At 46.7% G+C, this 19912-nt stretch overlaps 1 protein-coding gene across 1 annotated transcript in view; it reads left to right on the top strand.

Moving 5' to 3' along the window:
* Positions 1-10622: 10622 nt before the first annotated feature.
* Positions 10623-19912, top strand: part of LOC142760553 (kinesin-like protein KIF28) — a 97000-nt gene continuing 87710 nt past the window's right edge. Inside the window, exons 1-2 of the mRNA XM_075863744.1 lie at positions 10623-10643; positions 17795-18019. Of these exons, the coding sequence (XP_075719859.1) occupies positions 10623-10643; positions 17795-18019 (246 nt within the window). The remainder of the gene's footprint in view (positions 10644-17794; positions 18020-19912) is intronic.

Below are 19912 nucleotides of genomic sequence, written 5' to 3'. Positions count from 1 at the left end.
ATCATGTAGACATCCACAGCTACACTCACAACTCTACTATTATGTCATGTACTTTACTCCAGTCACATCCAGAGCTGCAGTCACCACTCTACTGTAACATGTTATACTCCAGTCACATCCACAGCTACACTCACAACTCCACTGCAAGATCAGTAGATGCAGATGCAAACATCTTGTCTTATACTCCAAACAAATCCAGAGCTCCAGTCACAACTCTACTATTATATAATGTGCTATACTCCAGTCACATCCAGAGCTGCAGTCACAACTGTACTGTAACATCAGGTCCCATACTCCAAACAAATACAGAGCTGCAGTCACAAATCTACTGTAGTTCGAGTGCTAGAAGCGGCTCTGCTCCGGGACTCCAGCTCTGGGCAAGACCCTGACATCACTGTGGTAGCATCTGCTGAGGGCACTGTGGCCTTATCTAGGGGTGTGTTGCATTACCTACAGAGGGCACTGTGGCATTATCTACACAGGGCACTACGGCAGCATCTAAAGAGGACACTGAGGCAGCATCTATAGAGGACACTGTGGCAGCATCTACAGGCGGCACTGTGGCAGCATCTACAGAGGGCACTGTGGCAGCCTCTACAGAGGGCACTGTGGCAGCATCTACAGAGGACTCTGTGGCAGCATCTACAGAGGACACTGTGGCAGCATCTATAGAGGGCACTGGCAACATCTACAGACGGCACTGTGGCAGTTTCTACAGAGGGCACTGTGGCAGTATCTACAGAGGGCATTGTGGCATTATCTGCAGAGGACACTGCGGCATCATCTACAGACGGCACTGTGGCAGCACCTACAGAGGGCACTGTGGCATCATCTACAGAGGGCACTATGGCAGCATCTACAGAGGACACTGTGGCAGCATCTATAGAGGACACTGTGGCAGCATCTACAGATAGCACTGTGGCAGCATCTACAGAGCGCACTGTGGCATTATCTACAGAGGGCACTGTGGCAGCATCTACGGAGGGCACTGGCAGCATCTACAGAGGGCACTGTGGCAGCATCTATAGAGGACACTGTGGAAGCATCTACAGACGGCACTGTGGCAGCATCTACAGAGGGCACTGTGGCATTATCTACAGAGGGCACTGTGGCAACATCTACAGACGGCACTGTGGCAGCATCTACAGACGGCACTGTGGCAGTATCTACAGAGGGCATATTGGCAGCCTCTACAGAGGGCACTGTGGCAGCATCTACAGAGGACACTGTGGCAGCATCTATAGAGGACACTGTGGCAGCATCTACAGACGACACTGTGGCAGCATCTACAGAGGGCACTGTGGCATTATCTACAGAGGGCACTGTGGCAGCATCTACAGACGGCACTGTGGCAGTATCTACAGAGGGCACTGTGGCAGTATCTACAGAGGGCACTGTGGCATTATCTACAGAGGACACTGCGGCAGCATCTACAGATGGCACTGTGGCAGCATCTACAGAGGGCACTGTGGCAGCATCTACAGAGGGCACTGTGGCAGCATCTACAGAGGGCAATGTGGCAGCATCTACAGAGGACACTGTGGCAGCATCTACAGAGGGCACTGTGGCAGCATCTACAGAGGACTCTGTGGCAGCATCTACAGAGGGCACAGCGGCAGCATCTACAGAGGGCACAGCGGCAGCATCCACCGAGGGCACTGTGGCAGTATCTAAAAAGGGGCTGCCCAATCTTGACATGTGTGTCTGCCAAATGCTGCTAACTGAGCCGCCGGACTGCATTTAGCGACACTTAAACTGGAAAACTGGATTGTTGAAATAAGCACGTGGAGAAATATCTCAAATTTTAAACCTAGCGCTATTATTGTAGTAATGTATTATTATTATTATTATTATTATTATTATTATTATTATAGTAATATAGTGTTATTGTAGTTAAAATAACTGAATAATAATAATAATTTTGTGTTGTATCAAATTTGAAGGTAATGCGGCCCGTCAACTTCCAATTTTTTCTATATGCGGCCCATTTACCCAGCCGAGTTTGAGACCCCTGATCTACACTATTATTGGATGTAGCAATATTTGATTTTCAGTTTTGGATCCTAGTGGGAAATCACTCAGGATTTATATGTTTACGTTTTCTCCTAAAGATTTGGTATCCATAGTATAGTCATCAGGGTCACAACAGAATTTGTATATATATATATATATATATATATATATATATATATATATATATATATACACAGTGAAGGAAATAAGTATTTGATCCCTTGCTGATTTTGTAAGTTTGCCCACTGTCAAAGTCATGATCAGTCTAGAATTTTTAGGCTAGGTTAATTTTACCAGTGAGAGATAGATTATATAAAAAAAAAAAAAAGAAAATCACATAGTCAAAATTATATATATTTATTTGCATTGTGCACAGAGAAATAAGTATTTGATCCCCTACCAACCATTAAGAGTTCAGCCTCCTCCAGACCAGTTACACGCTCCAAATCAACTTGGTGCCTGCATTAAAGACAGCTGTCTTAAATGGTCACCTGTATAAAAGACTCCTGTCCACAGACTCAATTAATCAGTCTGACTCTAACCTCTACAACATGGGCAAGACCAAAGAGATTTCTAAGGATGTCGGGGACAAGATCATAGACCTGCACAAGGCTGGAATGCGCTACAAAACTATAAGTAAGACGCTGGGTGAGAAGGAGTGAGAAGGAGACAACTGTTGGTGCAATAGTAAGAAAATAGAAGACATACAAAATGACTGTCAATCGACATCGATCTGGAAATCCATGCAAAATCTCACCTCGTGGGGTATCCTTGATCCTGAGGAAGGTGAGAGCTCAGCCGAAAACTACACGGGGGAACTTGTTAATGATCTCAAGGCAGCTGGGACCACAGTCACCAAGAAAACCATTGGTAACACATTACGCCGTAATGGATCAAAATCCTGCAGTGCCCGCAAGGTCCGTCTGAAGTTTGCAAATGAACATCTGGATGTTTCTGAGAGTGATTGGGAGAAGGTGCTGTGGTCAGATGAGACTAAAATTGAGCTCTTTGACATTAACTCAACTCGCCGTGTTTGGAGGAAGAGAAATGCTGCCTATGACCCAAAGAACACCGTCCCCACTGTCAAGCATGGAGGTGGAAACATTATGTTTTGGGGGTGTTTCTCTGCTAAGGGCACAGGACTACTTCACCGCATCAATGGGAGAATGGATGGAGCCATGTACCGTCAAATCCTGAGTGACAACCTCCTTCCCTCCACCAGGACATTAAAAATGGCTCATGGCTGGGTCTTCCAGCACGACAATGACCCGAAACATACAGCCAAGGCAACAAAGGAGTGGCTCAAAAAGAAGCACATTAAGGTCATGGAGTGGCCTAGCCAGTCTCCAGACCTTAATCCCATCGAAAACTTATGGAGGGAGCTGAAGATCCGAGTTGCCAAGCGACAGCCTCAAAATCTTAATGATTTACAGATGATCTGCAAAGAGGAGTGGGCCAAAATTCCATCTAACATGTGTGCAAACCTCATCATCAACTACAAAAAACATCTGACTGCTGTGCTTGCCAACAAGGGTTTTGCCACTAAGTATTAAGTCTTGTTTGCCAAAGGGATCAAATACTTATTTCTCTGTGCACAATGCAAATAAATATATATAATTTTGACAATGTGATTTTCAGTTTTTTTTTTAAATATAATCTATCTCTCACTGGTAAAATTAACCTAGCCTAAAAATTCTAGACTGTTCATGTCTTTGACAGTGGGCAAACTTACAAAATCAGCAAGGGATCAAATACTTATTTCCTTCACTGTATATATATATATATATAGTACCAAAACAGTAAAAAAACAAGTGACTCCATTTTGGAAACTACACCCCAAAATGAATTTATCAAGGAGTATAGTGAGCATTTTGACCTCACAGGTTTTTTGCTTAAATTAGTGGAATGAGGCCGTTAAAATTAAAATCTAAATTTTTCCCAATAAAATGTAGAAATCTTCAATATTTATTTTAAAAGGACAAAAAACACCTCAACATTTGAAAATAAATTTCTCCCGATTACGGCAACACCCCACATGTGGTAATAAACTGCTGTTTGGACACACGGCCAGGCTCAGAAGGGAAAACACACCATTTTGCTTTTGGAGCTCAAAAATTTGCTCAAATGTTTTGCAACGTCATGTCACATTTGCAAATCCCCTGTGGGACCAAATCAGTGGAAACCACCCAAAAGTGACCCCATTTGGGAAACTACACCCCTGACGGAATTTATTGAGGGGTATAGTGAGCATTTTGACCCCACAGTTTTTTTTGATGAATTTAGTGTAATTATGCTGTGAAATTTTTGGGCGCCTTGTTGCATTTGCAAAACCCTAAGGTACCAGAGTACAGCTCCACATATAGCTCCCCCTAGTGCTCCATATATAGCCCACCCTTGTATATAGCCCCCCTGTAGATTTTGCCCACCCCTGTATATAGTGTCCAACATATAGCTCATTCCTGTAGATAGTGCCCTTCATATATTTCCCCCTATGAATAGTGCTTCACACATAGCCCACCCCTGTATATAGTGCCTCACAAATAGCTATAGCTCCCCCTATAGTGCTCCACATATAGCCAACCCCTGTATATACCCCACTGTGTATAGTGCCTCACATATAGCTCCCCCTATAGTGCTCCACAAATTGCCCAACCCTGTATATAGCCCCCCTGTAGATAGGGCTGACCCCTGTAGATAGAGCCCCCGTAGATAATGTCACTCACATTTTTATTAGGATAAAAAACAACAACTTTACATACTTACCTTAATCCCGTTCCCACGCCGTCCGCTGGCAATGCAGACCTGCTCTTTTCTGAGCAGGTCTGCTAGGGTTGAACGACGCAAGCGGCGCGATAATGTCATCGCACCACTTGCATCGTTGAAAGGCGCTGATTGACAGGGAAAGTCATTCTGCCCTGCCAATCAGCGCCTTTCATAGACGCAAACGGCACTATGACTTGCCCTGTCAATCAGCGCCTTTCAATGACGCAAGCGGTTCAAAGAAATAATTGCGCCACTTGAGTCGATTAAAGGCGCTGAATGTACCCAGCCATTCATTTCTTATAGTGCAGGAGGGGGTGGCGGCGGCTGGTTTCAGTGGCGCCACCGCCCCTTCAGAGAGGCAGCAGGCCGCCGTCATGGATGGCCTTAGCGTCTCCCCACCTTCCCTCTTAGTGCGCCCGGGGCGCATTCCCCGCCTGCCCCCACCTAGCTACACACCTGATGTGTGTGTGTGTGTGTGTGTGTGTGTGTGTTTGTGTGTGTATATATATATATATATATATATATATATATATATTACACAAGAAGATGGCAACAGCACTCTGCGAACACCAATGGCACCTAAGCACTATCAATAAATAAATATGCATTACTGCTGAATCTACTTACAATAGTGAGGTTCTTAGCGCACATTTTGATCAAATTGTATGAGCCACCTGCCACGACAAGGAATCCTCTATAGGTGGGAACCTACTCTACATATACACCCAGAACTGAGACTAAGCCTACATATATCTGGGGATGGTAGGAACCAGCATTAAACTAATTAAAATCACCCAGGGCAAAATGGGAGGAGTGCAAGATCAAAAATGGAGGCAGTCACTAACCCCACATATATGCAATACATAAGAGATGAGAGTTTGATCAGTACATTCCGGCAAAGTGAAACAAAACGTGTATACATTTGCAAGTACGCCTTTGACTGCAAAACAATATAATACAGAAGAAAATGGCGACAGCACACTGCGAACACCAATGGCACCTAAGCACTATCAATAAATAAATATGCTTTACTGCTGAATCTACTTACGATAGATAGATAGATAGATAGATAGATAGATAGATAGATAGATAGATAGATAGATAGATAGATAGATAGTGAGAGAGCCTTCCTCCATTGCCGATCTCTTTCTGCCTTTTGGTCTCAAAATGCTCCAATAGTTATAAAAGGTCTCAAGCTTGCCCATTTACACTAGATAAATATCAGCGGATCCCTCCGTCAATCTAATGTGTGTGGGGACCTCCGAACTCTCTCCTGATGGCAGGTCTTGCAAATGGTCTTGCAAATGGTTCCTTGAGTGTTTTCCAGTTCCAGTGATTCCGTTCCTGCTACCTGTATCCTGTTTCCCATGCTACCATGTTCCTGTGCTATACTCAGTTGGAGTCGTGTTGTGTTGCCTATTACACTCGCTGCGTTTCTCCGCACCTGTTGTCTGCCTGCTGCCAGAGTTCCATCCGAGCCTTAACCATCGCTACTGTCTGTATTGTCACAGGTACCTTTATCCGAACTATAGACATTGACATTGTACCCTGTTTGGCCATCTGCTATACCGCAACGGCGGTACGGCCCAGTGGGTTCACATACCCACAGATCGTAACAGTACGCTCAGGCCATGGACCCCGCAGGTCAACTCAAGACCTTGACAACATCACAAGCAATGTAGTTGGATATGCTAGTCTGACAATTACGACAGGACCAACACCTCCAGATTGTGAACTCCATTACAGAGTGACTGGATGTGCAAGCTGCAGTTCTCCCGGCACCTGCTCCCATTGCCTCTGATGTTCCTCCTACTACACCTCCTGGCAGTACGGATCCTCTGACTACACCTCCTGGCAGTGCTGCCCCCTGTCAAGCCAGGTGGTCGCTGTTCTTTGCCTGGTTCCAGTTTGAGCTCCACTATCGCCCTGCCGACAAGAATGTGAGGGCCGATGCCTTGTCCAGGTCATTCGAGACAGAGGACACCATGGAGCCTCCACAAAATATCATTGACCCATACTGCATCATCTCTGTCAACCCTCTGCAAGTTATAGACATCCCTCCAGGGAGGACTTTTGTGCATCTGGCATACAGAAGAAGAATCCTCTGCTGGGGACATAACTCTAAACTGGCAGGTCATGCGGGTGTCCGTAAAACTCAAGACCTGATTGCCCGTCAGTTCTGGTGGCCCACGCTGCTCATAGACATTATGGACTTTGTCTCTTCCAGCACGGTGTGCGCGGCAAACAAAGTTGCTCACTCCAAACCGGCTGGCCTGCTCCAGCCGCTGCCTGTGACCAATGCTCCCTGTCAGCATATTGCAATGGACTTCATCACACATCTGCCCCCCTCTGCTGACTGCAGTACGGTCTGGGTGGTGGTAGACCGATTCTCAAAGATGGCTCATTTTATTCTGCTGACCAGTCTACCTTCTGCTTCTCGACTGGCCAACCTCTTCATCCAACACATCTTTCGCCTGCACGGCCTACCTCTCCATATCGTGTCTGATCAGGGGGTTCAGTTCACCTCAAAGTTCTGGAGGGCCCTCTGTAAACTCCTCAATATAAAGTTGGACTTTTCCTCAGCCTACCACCCCCAGTCCAATGGTCAAGTTGAGAGGATCAATCAGATCATGGAGAACTACTTACGACACTTCATCTCCAGGCAGCATGATGACTGGGTGCAGCTTCTTCCTTGGGCCGAGTTCCCCTATAACAACCACACAAGTGAGTCCACCGCCTCCACACCGTTCTTCATAGTTTACAGCCAACATCCACGTATTCCTCTCCCTGTGTCTGCTGCCTCCCAGGTGCATTCAACTGACTCTGCATTCCGGAACTTTTTACATATCTGGCAGCAAATTCGGTCCTCTATTCTGCAGGCAGTCGACCACATGAAGTGAAAGGCAGATACGAGGAGAAGAGAGCCGCCTCTGTTTCTTCCAAGTACCAAGGTCTGGCTGTCCTCAAGAAATATCCGACTGAGTGTGCCGTCATGTAAATTCGCTCCCAGGTTTCTCGGACCCTTTGAGATCCTGCAGCGGATCAACCCGGTCTCTTATAAGCTTATGCTGCCAGCGACCCTCCGGATCCCCAACTCCTTTCACGTTTCGCTCCTGAAACCTGTGGTCCTGAACCGCTACTCTAAGACTCTTAGCCCTGCAGTTGCCCCCAGCGGTTCGGCTGAGATATTTGAGGTTAAGGAGATCTTGGACACCAAAAAAGTAAGAGGAAGAACCTTTTATTTAGTAGATTGGAGGGGGATTGGTCCAGAAGAGAGGTCCCGGGAGCCAAAAGAGAATCTCAATGCTCCTACCCTCATTAAGAAGTTTCTCTCTCGTTCTGGTCCCAAGAGGAGGGGGCGTAAGAGGGGGATACTGTAACGTCCATGGTCGCTGACCACAAACTCCTCCCATCTTTTTTTTTTTTTTTTCATAATCTAAATTTTTATTAAGAATTTTAGCAAATACAAAAGCAAACAAGCCAAAGAAAACATCTCAATATACATACATGTTATTATTTGCATTGTCTGTAGTTCTCTTAGGTAAGACATTAGCATGTTTCAACATATTACACACACACCTTATCTGCGAAGTTCACATCTCAGGCTATAGGCTGTCTCTTCTTGATAAGGTCTCATCATAAAAGTAAATCCAAGGCTTTGTGTAAAGTGTGTGATATCATTCTAAGTCCCACTAACGGAGGGAGGAAGAAGAAGAGGGAAAGAGAGAAATAGGGAAAGAACAAGGAAAGAGATAGACGCCCAGAGCTAAACGTCCTGGGCCACCCAGAAGCTCCCCGTGTCCCACCTGCCCAGTGGGGGCAATGAGAGGATTGACTGGGAAGGAAAGAAGGGGTTCCCTTCTCCCAGACGGAAGCCACTGAATTAGGCAGACTGCTCCTGACCGACCCCTCTATGGAGGGGTTCCGCCTAGCCATTAAGCAAAGTGTGGACCAGATTTGAAGGACGACCATGTACTCCACAGAGGAAGAACCGCACCAAAGCGATCACTGTCCTCTGCAACCAGAGATTCCATTCGACATAAAGAATCCATCTCCGCTACCCATTCGACAACTGAAGGCGGCACAGTAGACTTCCAATGTCTAGGAATAACTGTTCGTGCCACAGTCAGGAAATGCCGTAGTAGCCCCTTCCTAATACTCGGCAAAGGGCCCGGAATTAAGGATAGCAAAGCCATCTGAGGAGTGGGCACCAGCTGTGTACCTTCCGCTTCTGTATAGATTTCAAAAATCGCTTTCCAGAAGGTCTGCAATACTTGACATGACCACCAGATGTGCAACATTGTTCCGGTCTCAGTCCCGCACCGCCAACACAAATCTGACACCTCAGGGTACATTCTGCTCAGAATCTGTGGGCAACGGTACCATCTAGTCAGTATTTTGAATTTTTTTTCCTGTGCATGACATGCCACCGGCATTTTGTGAGACAGAAAAAATATTCGATCCCAATCAGCCAGTGACAGGGTTACTCCCAGTTCTCGCTCCCATGCGCTGACGTATGCAGGAGGCTGATCATCACAAGCCTCTAGAAGTAAGGTATACAGATTAGATATCACCCGGGCCGGAGACTCGGTTTGAAGCAACAATGACTCAAATGCAGTGCTAGTGACGATATGCATCCCGCCTGGTAGGGCGGAACGTAAGTAGGTGGACAATTGGGCATGTTCCATCCAAGAAAGCGTCCTCCCCGGGCAAGTCCCGCGCAACTCGGACAAAGGAGGGAGCCTCCCCCCATCTGACATTACCTGACATAATCTCGTGTTTTCAGAAGAGGACCAAATCATAAACTGTTTCGTATTGACAGCTGGTGGAAATTCCGGGTTATCAAACAGCGAGCTATGGAGCCCGGGTCTATGTGAAAGGCCCTTTCTAACCATCAGTCTGTCCCATAAAGTGAGGCAGTGCTGGGTTAGCAATGGCAGGGTCGCAAGCGTCGGCCTATAATCAGGAAGAATCCATGGCAACGATCTAAGTGAGAGTGCGACTATGGACTGCTCAATCTCTACCCACTGTTTCTTTGATCCATTATGAAACCAGTCCACCACCCTTGCGAGTTCTGCGGCCTGATAATAAGTGATCAAGTCCGGGAGTCCAGCTCCCCCTTCAGTTTTGGACGGGACAATGACTTCAGATTAAGGCGTGGCCTCAAAGTGCCCCACACAAAGTTCCGAAAGGCTTTCTCCAATGCTTTAAAAAATGTTCCGGGGATTAATACTGGGAGAGCCTGAAACAGATATAACAACCGAGGGAGGATGTCCATTTTGATAGCGTTTATGCGGCCAAACCATGAGTGCTGCGCTCGATCATATGAATGTAGATTTTTAAGAGTGGTTTGCAGTAAAGGCTGATAATTGAGAGTGTAAAGATCTACTAGGTCCCTAGGAATCTGGACTCCCAAATATTTGATTGACCTCGCCTGCCATTTAAAATTAAAGGATGACTTTAAGAGCTCCAGTGTCTCAGAAGATAAGGAAATGTTGAGTGCTTCAGTTTTCGTATAGTTTACTTTAAAGTTGCTGACCTGGCCAAATACTTTGAATTCTCTAATGAGTACTGGTAAGGAGATCACAGGGTTTGTCACGAAGAGCAGGAGATCATCGGCATATAGAGCCAATTTATGACAATCTCCACCTATTCCTATCCCTGTTATATCTGGGGAATTACGGATAGCCACAGCTAAGTGCTCCATCGTGATGACATAAAGTAATGGTGACAGGGGGCATCCCTGTCTAGTGCCGTTGGCAATCGAGAATGTTGTGGAAAGTACCCCGTTTGCCCTAACTCGTGCAGTAGGTGTCTGGTATAGGGACAGTATCTTATCTAGCATAATGGGGCCAAGCCCAACCTGGGTTAGTGCCGATTTCAGGAACCCCCAATGTACCCGATCGAAGGCTTTTTCCGCGTCAACCGATATTAAACATGTGGGTAGAGACTTTTTCAGGACATAGGATATTAAGAGAGTGGTTTTATTGATATTATCCCTCGCCTCTCTGTGTCGAACAAATCCCGCTTGATCTCCGTGGATACAACGTGGTAGGAGTGGGCCTAGTCTATTTGCAATGGCCTTAGAATAATGTTTTACATCCACATTTATCAGGGAGATTGGACGGTAATTAGAACAAGCCGAGGGATCTTTCCCTGGTTTGGGGATAACTCCTCCCATCTTGTCGACACCCTTCTCTCAAGAGATGTCTGCACATGCGGCCATCCTGTCCCGCAGTGACCACTAGGGTGCGCTTGTGAGCTCAATCCAGCTTTAAGGAGCCAGAGCGCACACATGTGTGAGATTGAGCTGATTGCTCCCAGATCACCCTGGACTATAAGTAGGGCTCTGCCCCTCCCTACAATGCCTGAGCGTGGTTGTATCTAACCGTGTCTGTCTTGCAAATGGTTCCTTGAGTGTTTTCCAGTTCCAGTGTTCCCGTTCCTGCTACCTGTTTCCCGTGCTACCATGTTCCTGTGCTATACTGAGTTGGAGTCGTGTTGTGTCGCCTACTATACCCGCTGTGTTTCTCTGCACCTGTTATCTGCCTGCTGCCAGAGTTCCATCCGAGCCTTAACCATTGACTTTGTACCCTGTTTGGCCAGCTACTATACCGGTGCGGTCCAGTGGGTCCACATACCCACAGATCGTGACAGTAAGTGTACAATTTCCCTACAGGGACACCGCAGGGAAAATTAAGCATTAGACAGTGTCAATTCAAATCAATGTATTGCCGGGCAGAAAAGTACCTCCAGAGCGAGAGACGCTCCGTATAATCTGTTGTCCATTCAGGCCAAGAAATAAGGATCCCCCATATATTAACTCAGAATGAAATTTTCCCTAATAGGGTATATGTAAATCGATTTTTGAAACTGGACAAACTATTTAAGTCCTTTGGAATGCAGTTACATAGCCAATGTGTAAAGGATTTGCCAGACACAGCTTCTGTGTCGACGCCCGTGGGCAATCAGTCTGTACCTGCTCCTATGTCTGTGAGACTGACTCCATCTTCCACCACTCAGGATGGCAGGCTTAGGAGTGGGAGAGCCTATCACAGCCTGGCCAGACGGAGCTAGCTCCCGCCCACTGTCTATTTATACCTGCCTTTCCTGTTCCCCCTTTGTCTGTGATTCTTCTATGCTTGTTTCCTGGCTTGCTGCTGCTGCTTGTACTTCTCATCATCTGCTTGTTATTGACCTTGGCTTTCTGACCACTCTCCTGCTCAGCGTTTGGTACCTCGTTCTCTCCTAGTTTGACTCGGCTCGTTCACTACTCTTGTTGCTCACGGTGTCTCCGTGGGCAGCTGCCCCATTTCCCTATCTTCTGTGTACCCTTGTCTGTTTGTCTGTCTTGCACTTACTGAGTGTAGGGACCGTCGCCCAGTTGTACCCCGTCGCTTAGGACGTGTCGTTGCAAGTAGGCAGGGACTGAGTGGCGGGTAGATTAGGGCTCACCTGTCTGTCTCCCTAGCCTAAATAGACGAGGAGACAGCACTTCCAAAATATGTCAGCTTTTTAATCACCCGTGCGACGTTTCAGTCCAGCAGGACTTTTCTCAAGTCCTGCTGGACTGAAACGTCGCACGGGTGATTAAAAAGCTGACATATTTTGGAAGTGCTGTCTCCTCGTCTATTTTGTCTATCTGATATTGGGGACCACGGATCCGGTCCTATTGAGGCGTGCACCCACTTGTGGTCCAGTGCTGTGGTAATTTTCTGCTTTGGATTTGTCTCCCTAGCCTGTCATTACATAATCACAGTCCCATATACCTAGTCTACCCTGTTCCCTGACACATCTATGGACCCCCTTGAGACCCTGGCTCAGCAGATGCAGGGCCTCTCCCTACAGGTCCAGGCCCTGGCTCAGAGGGACAACCTGCGTGATGCTTCCCTGGTAGTGCCCCCCACCTCACCTCTCGAACCCCACCTCAAGTTGCCTGACCGGTTCTCAGGGGACCGGAAGACTTTTTTCTCCTTTCGGGAGAGTTGTAGGCTCTATTTTTGCTTAAAGCCCCACTCCTCAGGTTCTGAGACCAGTGGGTGGGTATAATTATGTCCCTGCTCCAGGACGGGCACCAAGAATGGGCCTTCTCCTTGGCTCCTGACGCCCCTGAACTTTCCTCCGTTGATCTTTTCTTTTCTGCTCTCTGGCTCATTTATGACGAGACTTACAAGACTGCCTTTGCCGAGAGTCAGCTGGTGACCTTACGTCAGGGTAAGAGACCTGAAGAGGAGTATTGTTCTGACTTTAGAAAGTGGTGTGTAGCTTCTAGGTGGAATGACCCTGCCTTGAGGTGCCAGTTTAGATTGGGTCTGTCGAACGCCCTGAAAGACCTGCTAGTTAGCTACCCCTCTGCTGACTCCCTAGATCAGGTTATGGCTTTAGCGGTACGACTTGACCGATGTCTCAGGGAACGACGACTTGAACGATTTTGTGCCTTCTCCTCTGACTCCCCGATGATGCCTCCCGAGGTTCCGTTGCTTCGTTTATCCACGGAAGAATCGGATGTACCTATGCAACTCGGGGCCTCCGTGTCCCCCCAACAACGTAGTGAGTTCCGCAGGAAGAATGGTCTCTGCTTCTACTGTGGGGATGACAAGCATCAAGTGAACAACTGTCCTAGGCGTAAGAATAAGCAGCCGGAAGAACTTACGTGCCTAAGTGATCATCGGGGAGGTCACTTGGGCGCACAGGTATTTGCTGTAGGTCTGCTACCGGCAGTGCCTTCGTGGATTCAGGGTCTTCTGCTAATATTATGTCTGTGGAATTTGCTTTGTCTCTAGCTGTGCCATTGATTGATTTGCCTAAACCTGTCCCGGTAGTGGGTATCGACTCCACTCCTCTTGCTAATGGTTATTTTACACAGCATACCCCTGTTTTTGAACTCCTTGTTGGCTCCATGCATTTGGAGCAGTGCTCTGTACTGGTGATGCAGGGATTATCGTCCGATTTGGTTTTAGGCCTTCCCTGGTTGCAGATGCATAATCCCATGTTTAACTGGAATACTAGGGATCTTACCAAATGGGGTAATGACTGCATGACGTCATGTTTTTCTGTTAATTCTATTTCTCTCCCTGAGGAGGTGAACACTCTACCTGAGTTTGTTCAGGACTTCGCTGATGTTTTCTCTAAAGAGGCCTCCGAAGTGTTACCTCCTCATAGAGAATACGATTGCGCAATCGATTTGGTACCAGGAGCTAAGCTCCCTAAGGGTAGTATATTCAATCTCTCTTGTCCCGAACGTGAAGCCATGAGAGAGTATATCCAGGAATGCCTGGCCAAGGGTTACATTCGCCCCTCTACTTCTCCGGTAGGTGCTGGCTTCTTCTTCGTAGGGAAGAAGGATGGTGGTCTTAGGTCGTGCATCGACCACCGGAACTTGAATAAGGTCACGGTAAGGAACCAGTACCCCCTTCCTTTGATTCCTGATCTCTTCAATCAGGTTCAGGGGGCCCAATGGTTCTCTAAGTTTGATCGGGGGCGTATAACCTTATCCGCATCAGAGAGGGGGATGAGTGGAAGACTGCGTTTAACACGCCCGAAGGTCATTTCGAATACCTTGTCATGCCCTTTGGGTTGTGTAATGCTCCCGCGTTCTTCCAGAATTTCATAAATTCGATTTTAAGAGACTACCTGGGGGTATTTCTTGTAGTGTACCTTGATGACATACTTGTGTTTTCCAAGGACTGGTCCTCCCACATTGAGCATGTCAGGAATGTGCTCCAGGTCCTTCGGGAAAACAAACTGTTTGCTAAGACCGAAAAATGTGTGTTTGGAGTGCAAGAGATACCATTTTTGGGTCAAATCCTCACTCCTCATGAATTCCGCATGGACCCCACCAAGGTCCAGGCTGTGGCGGAATGGGTCCAACCTGCCTCCCTGAAGGCGTTACAGTGCTTCCTTGGATTTGCTAATTATTACAGGAGGTTTATTGCTAACTTCTCGGTCATCGCTAAGCCTCTTACGGATCTCACTCGCAAAGGTGCTGATTTCCTCTACTGGCCTCCTGAGGCTGTCCAGGTTTTTGAGGTCCTTAAGAAGTGCTTTATCTCGGCCCCAGTGCTTGTTCAGCTCAACCAAATGGAGCCATTCATCGTGCAGGTTGACGCCTCTGAGGTGGGAGTGGGTGCTGTCTTGTCCCAGGGTACCAGGTCCCTCACCCATCTCCGTCCCTGTGCCTACTTCTCCAGGAATTTTTCGCCCACTGAGAGTAACTATGAAATTGGCAACCGCAAACTCTTAGCCATTAAATGGGCATTTGAAGAGTGGCGCCACTTCCTGGAGGGGGCTAGGCACCAGGTAACGGTCCTTACCAACCACAAGAATCTGGTTTTCTTAGAATCTGCCTGGAGGCTAAACCCGAGACAAGCTCGATGGGCGTTATTTTTTACCAGATTCAACTTTTTGGTCACCTATAGGGCTGAGTCTAAAAATATTAAGGCTGACGCACTGTCGCATATCTTCATGGCCAGCCCTCCTTCGGAGGAGGATCATGCTTGTGTTTTGCCTCCAGGTATAATAATTTCCTCTATTGATTCTGATTTAGTCTTCGAAATTGTGGCTGATCAAGGTTCAGCTCCCGGGAACCTTCCTGAGAACAAGCTGTTTGTTCCCCTGCAACTCAGGGTACTTAGGGAAAATCATGACTCTGCACTATCTGGCCATCCAGGCATCCTGGGTACCAAGCACCTCATTGCCAGAAACTACTGGTGGCCTTGGTTGCTTAAAGACGTTTGTGCTAGGTCCAAAACTCCCAGGTCCCGACCAGCGGGCTTACTATGTTCTTTGCCCATTCCCCAGAGACCTTGGACCCATATCTCCATGGATTTTATCACCGATTTTCCTCCATCTCAAGGCAAGTTGGTGGTGTGGGTTGTAGTAGACCGCTTCAGTAAGATGTGCCACTTTGTGCCCCTCAAGAAACTACCCAATGCTAAGACGTTAGCTACCTTGTTTGTCAAACACATCCTGCGTCTCCATGGGGTTCCTGTCAATATTGTTTCTGACAGAGGGGTACAATTTTTTCATTGTTTTAGAGAGCCTTCTGTAAAAAGTTGGAGATTGATCTGTCCTTCTCCTCGGCTTTCCATCCTGAAACTAATGGCCAAACGGAGAGGACTAAAAAGTCTCTAGAACAATATTTAAGGTGTTTTATCTCTGACTGTCAACATGATTGGGTCTCATTCATTCTTCTCGACAAATTTTCCCTTAATAACCGAGTCAGTAACTCGTCAGGGGTCTCCCCCTTTTTCTGTTATTTTGGGTTTAATCCACGGTTCTCCTCCGTTTCACCTGGTAGTTCCAACAATCCCTAGGTAGATGTCGTTCTTCAGGAACTGTGCACACTCTGGGCCCAGGTTAAGAAGAACCTAGAGGCATCCCAGAGCATACAAAAGACTCAGGCAGATAGAAGACATTCTGCTAACCCATTGTTTGTGGTCGGGGATCTGGTGTGGCTATCTTCTAGAAATTTGCGCCTTAAAGTCCCGTCAAGAAGTTGGCTCCCCGGTTTATAGGGCCGTACAAGGTCATTGAAGTCCCTAACCCTGTCTCCTTCCGACTGGAGTTGCCCCCGTCTTTTCCAGTGCACGACGTCTTTCATGCCTCCCTCCTTAAACGCTGCTCCCCGTCCTTGGCTCCCTCGAGGAAACCTCCGGTCCCTGTTCTCACCCCTGAGGGGGTAGAATTCGAGGTGGCCAAGATTGTGGGCAGCAGGATGGTCCAAGGCTCCCTCCAGTACCTGGTCCATTGGAGGGGATACGGGCCTGAGGAGAGGACTTGGGTACCCGCCCGGGATGTTCACGCTGGGGTATTGCTCAGGAGGTTCCACCTTCGTTTCCCCAATAAACCAGGTCCACCTAGAAAGGGTCCAGTGGCCCCTCATAAAAGGGGACTGAAGCTAACATGATACTTATAAAAGAAGTAACTAGGTAAACATACTATATGTAGTCAGTGAAACAAGATGTGTAAGAAATAACTTAAGCTCTGCCAAGCACAGGGACTCCGTAGTTAAAAAATTCACTGTTGTCACGGGAATAGCATCAGGTAGCGCTCGGTCAGGAGAATCCCCAGGGCCAATATCCCCAGACCGAGCGCTACTTGATACTCAATCCGGGGACTCCAACCTTTTTTGGCTCTATTAAAAAAAGTAAAGGCTTCGTTCACATAAGAACAGAGGAACGAAAAAACTGAAGCGCTGGAGCCATTGCGTCACGGACACTAACGGTGCCCGCCAGAACTCATTGACTTTAATGGGTTCTGTCGAGTTTCCATGATTTCTTCTGGCATTTTTCGTCAGAAGGCTAGGAACACACCAGGTGTAAACACTGCCGATTTTACGTGACAAATCTCACTGCGGAAAATCCGCAGCGTATTACAGTAGCAGCAGTGTGGGTGAGATTTGAACAAATCTGATCCACACACAGCGGAAAATGTCAGCCAAAAAAACTTTCATGAATTGACCGCTGCGTTTTTTTAAGCCGCAGCATGTAAATTTATGCTGCGGAATCACTGCTCTTCTTTTGCAGGTTTTCCCCATTGAATTCAATGGGGAGGCAAAACCCGCAAAAAAGAGCTATGTGTTGCGACATTTGTAAAAATAAATAAGATTTCTTATTTGAAATTAATACGATGCGATCCTTTCTTCTGAGCGCAGCCCGGCCTCCTGGGATGACGTTTCATCCCATGTAACCGGTGCAGCCAAACAAAGGCTGCAACGGTCACATGGACTACAGCATCATCCCAGCAGGCCGGGCTACGCTCAGAAGAGAGGGGCGCTGTACGCAACGGATTTGCCGCTCGAAAAATGTCACCACAATTTGGTGCTGTTTTTCAGACTGAATTCCCTGCGGGTTCCAGGGTGTGTAGTTTTAAGCAGAGTATCCGCCTAGTGTGTTCCTGTCCGAACTAGAACTGACGCCCCTAACAGAGCCTCCGATGCAGAAGTTCTGTCAAACTGATGCAAATTGTTTGTAGTTTTAAAAAAAGTTCATAACACAACTTCATTGTTTTGATTCAGGTCACAGATCTACTGTCTAAAACCAAGAAGTCTGGGGGTCTGAAGGTGCGAGAGGACCAGCATGAGGGATTTTATGTTGATGGTCTTAAACGTGTACCCTGTGAAAGCTATGCACAAGTTGAAAAGTTGATGGAACAAGGGAAAAAAACAAGAACAACAGCCTCAACGAGCATGAATTCAAGCAGCAGTCGCTCCCACATGGTCATCACCATTCATTTCAAGCAGGTGTAACATGACTGACTGATTTCCAAGTGTAGAATCACATTCCATTTTCATTCCATACATCTGAGTGTAGGGAGAACCAACCTTGTAGGGAAAAATCAATAGTCAGTGTTTAGCCCAAGATAACAGTATCAGAATTTTTAACACTTGTATATTTGTCAAGGTTTTGTAATCAATTTTCTAATGCATTTCACATGTATGTATGTATGTATGTATGTATGTATGTATGTATGTATGTATGTATGTACCCTATGGAATGCTAATGTAATTTGTCTATGAACGTTATTACATTTTTTAACATGGGAGGTGATTCAATTAAAAGTGTAATTGCACTTGATCACCTATAGAACACATAGAAATTTGAAAAGCAATTATTAAGTATTAAAATGAAAAATCGAAAGAGATACACGTGCAGACTGTCTTGTGTCCCAAGGCTGGGTACACACTCCGCTGTCAAAATGCGCATTTTTGCAAAACACTGAGATGTTTAGTCAAAAAAGCGCATTTTGACCTTCACGTCTGAACCAAGCCTAAGGCCGGGTTCCCACGGGTCAGATACGATGCGCAGCGTATTTGACCTAGAACCTACAGCACGTTTCATCTGATAAAACCGCACTACATTGTGATGCAGTTTTTCTGCTGTGGAAAGCAGCGCTAGAAAAAACAAAAACATTCATACTTACCTCGGCTGTAGTCATGGCGACACGTCCCTTTGTTAATGAGTGGGTGGGCCTCTCGGGATGACGCTGCAGCCCATGTGACATGGGATGAAACATCATCCCAGGAGGTCGGCCTGGAAGAAGAATAGAAGATAGTGTCGCTATGACAACGCCCGGGTTGTAAGTATAAACTTTTTTTCCTGAGTCGCGATTTTTGCAGCGGAATCATCGCAACACTTGGCTATTTGTTGCAGGTTTTACATCCCATTGAGTACAAACACACAACAGAAAAGGAACAAAAACGCAGCATATACTGACATTCTGGAGATTTAAAATCCGCACCACAGGCCAATTTATGAACTAAACGTTTTTCCTGCAGTGTGGGCATGAGATGCTCTACAACTTAGTTAGGCTATGTTCACACTGAGTTTTTTGCAGGAGGAAAATTCCTCCTGCAAAAACTGCTCCAGACGGTTTTTGCACAGTGGTTTGACAAAAACTCGTCAAAACACTCGTCGAGGTGTTTTTTTCCTCTTTCTAACTAATTGAAATGTGGTTTTGGAGGCGGAAACCGCCTCAAGATGGGTCATGACGCTTCTTTTTACCGCGATGCGTTTTTTTTACTCGCGGTAAAAAAACTCGTCCAACTCCCATTGAAATCAATGGGAGGCATTTTCGGGCGGTTTTTAAAGGACCAGTGTCACGAAAAAATATTTTTTGTATCAATTTGTTTTTAGTGTTTTATTTACATTTTTTTTATTTATTTGTGTGTTTGTGTTTTACTTTTTTTTATTTTTTCACTTTTTCTTGTCTATGGGGGCTGCCATTTTTTTTTCCATCTCTGTATGTGTCGATTAACGACACATACAGACATGGAATACGGCACATACAGTCCCATAGTGAATGCGAACGAGGCCCGTTCCATCCACTATGCTGTACGCCGTCTGGGTGGGAACGGCGCATGCGCCGCTCCCACACAGTCCAAATTGAACTGTGCGACGTCCGGCGCCATTTTCTTGTGGACCGGAAGTCGCGGCCGGACAGTAAGATTACTACTTCCGGTCGCGGCTTCCGGACTTGTGCACTTGGAGCGGAGGTAGCAGACGGAGCGGACGGACCGGAGGGAGCGGCGGTGGCAGGAGCAGGTAAGTTAGGTCTGTGTATGTACGTATTTTACTGTGTGTTTACTACTGTATGTTAACCTACTACACTGTGTGTTAGCTCAAAAAATGGCGAC

This window comes from Rhinoderma darwinii, chromosome 4 (genome assembly GCF_050947455.1).
Source record: "Rhinoderma darwinii isolate aRhiDar2 chromosome 4, aRhiDar2.hap1, whole genome shotgun sequence".
NCBI classification, from domain to species: Eukaryota; Metazoa; Chordata; class Amphibia; order Anura; family Rhinodermatidae; genus Rhinoderma; species Rhinoderma darwinii.
Note: the sequence above shows the minus strand (reverse complement) of the source record. Positions and strands in the feature narration are given on the sequence as shown.